This window comes from Oxyura jamaicensis, unplaced genomic scaffold (assembly GCF_011077185.1).
Source record: "Oxyura jamaicensis isolate SHBP4307 breed ruddy duck unplaced genomic scaffold, BPBGC_Ojam_1.0 oxyUn_random_OJ63520, whole genome shotgun sequence".
NCBI lineage: Eukaryota > Metazoa > Chordata > Aves > Anseriformes > Anatidae > Oxyura > Oxyura jamaicensis.
This window is the reverse complement of record NW_023307524.1, coordinates 1-2152: the sequence shown is the minus strand read 5'-3', so window position 1 is coordinate 2152 and position 2152 is coordinate 1. Positions and strand designations below refer to the sequence as shown.

The following is a 2152-nucleotide window of genomic DNA, read 5'->3' as shown; positions in this document are numbered from 1 at the left end:
CCCTGCTGGGGCGACAAACAGCTGCTGACGCCCCAGCACGTGGGGGCGGCCGGAGGGCAGCCCCAGCAGTGTGGGGGTATGGGGTTGGTACACCCAGGACAGGGACATCGGGGTGCTCCAGGCTGCCTGCTGCTGCCCTCACCCCACAGAAAACCCCACAGAAAACCCCACACCACCCTGACACAGCACAGCAACGCCCGCCTCGTGCCTCCAGCCCTGGCCATTCTGTTGTTTGAGGGGTGCAAGCGGTCACAGCCCTGCAAACACCGTTATTTGCAGCCCTTGGTGTGGGGCGTGGGTGCAGGCGTGGCCAGATTGGTGCCACACAGGGACGGGTCCAACAGTCCCATGTTTGTCCCCAGCTAGGGACACCAGCCAAAACTTAGCTGGCAGATCTGCCTCCACCTCCTCTGTAAGCAGGCACAGCAGTGTGGGGGCCCCAGAGGCCAGGTGGAGGTGATGAAGTCCTGTGGCACCTCAGCGGAGGCCTGGGGGCACCAGCAGAGCCCAGCTCCCCCTCACCGTGCAGGACCAGGACCAGTTCAGAGGGTACCCAAAGGACCAAGCCCAACGAGCCACCCCTGCAAGGCTGGGAAGAGCTCCTTCAGCCAACGTGGCTGGAGGTGAAGGGCTGTGCCAGGCTGTGACAGCTCTGCCCTGAGGACAGACCCAGCACCCTGGGAGCTGGGTGGCCCAGGCACACAGCAGGAAGGCCACGATTAACCTCCGATACTGCACCAAGGAGCCACTATGGCAATGGGACAGCTGGTGGCACTAAGTCAGCCCCACAGAAGCCTCAGAGGGGCACCAGCACACCCCAAGCCACCAGGAGTGAGCCCTACACACACACACACAGACCAAGCCAGACTCAGCTGCAAGGAACCACCCCACGGCCCTTGGAGCAGCACCAACCTCCAGCACAGCCCTTCCCACCCCGCAGGGCATGCAGGCCAGCACCTGAACCTTCACTAGGGAAGAAACCACAAGCCACAGGTAGGTCATTATATTTTTTTTTATTTTATAATAAACTTCTCATTTTTCCCCCAAGGAAGACAAAACTTGTGAGTGAGGCTACAGAACACCGTCAGTGAAGAGTATGTGAGACAGACCCAGGCCATGGGCCGGGCCAGAAGAGATCCCACTCCCCCACGCAGAAGGGGTCCGTCCCCAGGAGCCTCCATAGCCCTTGCTCATCTCCCCACCACATGAGAGCGAGATCAGAGCTGTCAACAGGCGGCGGCTGTGCAGCTGAGATGGGGTTAGGTCAGGCTTTCGATGGACTGAGGGGGCCACGCTTTGTCCCCCCCACCTGCCAAAGCTGCCAGCAAGGTGGGACAGTGGGTTAGGTAATGCAGCTGTTTTCTATACATGTACATGATGTAAATTAAAAAAAAAAAAAAGATGATTCAATTCAAAGCAAAAAAAATCAAGTGCTCTTCCCACCAGGCCATCTTTCTAGGAAGACTTCACACATTCCTTTTCCTGCTCGATAGCTGAAAGAGAAGAGAGGGCCATTAATCTGGTGTTTGTAGGAACACCCACTGGAGCTGGCTGTAGAGCAATCACTCAGGCCCTGGCAGCCAGTTTTATTGTTTGAACCCAAGTGGCAGAACCAAATGCCTCAGCTCATAGGGTCATGGGGCACATTGGGCATCAGCCCTATGCACACAATGGACAGAGCCTGGCCCTTGGCTCCAGGTCCCCAGGGCTGACACAGGGAATGCTGCAGCCCCCCGTTGTCCTCGCTCCGAACCCTCACCCCTCGCTCAGTGCTGTTCCTCTGGGTCAGAGCCCAGCTGCCCAGAAGTGCCTCTCCCCACCGGATTCCTCAGCAGTGAGATCAGCACACGAGGACACCCACTCCACGGCCAACATCTGCCTCCCCCGCAGCCCAGCACCGTGGCTCGGCTGCACCCCGGGGCACCCCAGCTCCAGCCACCCCCTGCCCACCACCACCGGCCCCACGAGCCCCCCGCCGGTCCCCGCACTCACTCTCCTTGGAGGGCAGCGTGTTCTTCTCCTCCGTGTTGGTTTTCTTCAGCTTCTTCTTGTCGAATTTCTCCACCTCCGAGAGGTCCGGCTTGTCGCACATCTTGCCTGCGAGACGCCCCAGCTCACTCAGCGGGGTACCAGGGCAGGGAAGGGGGGGGGG

At 59.7% G+C, this 2152-nt stretch overlaps 1 protein-coding gene across 1 annotated transcript; it reads right to left on the bottom strand.

The window, feature by feature from the left end:
- Positions 1-994: 994 nt before the first annotated feature.
- LOC118158991 (thymosin beta-15A homolog) lies at positions 995-2146 on the bottom strand. The gene is made up of 2 exons (XM_035313643.1): positions 1993-2146; positions 995-1493 (listed from the first exon to the last, which is right to left on the bottom strand). Exons 1-2 carry the CDS (start codon positions 2090-2092, stop codon positions 1456-1458), a joined length of 138 nt encoding a protein of 45 aa, XP_035169534.1. The 5' UTR covers positions 2093-2146; the 3' UTR covers positions 995-1455.
- Between the last annotated feature and the right edge of the window lie 6 nt (positions 2147-2152).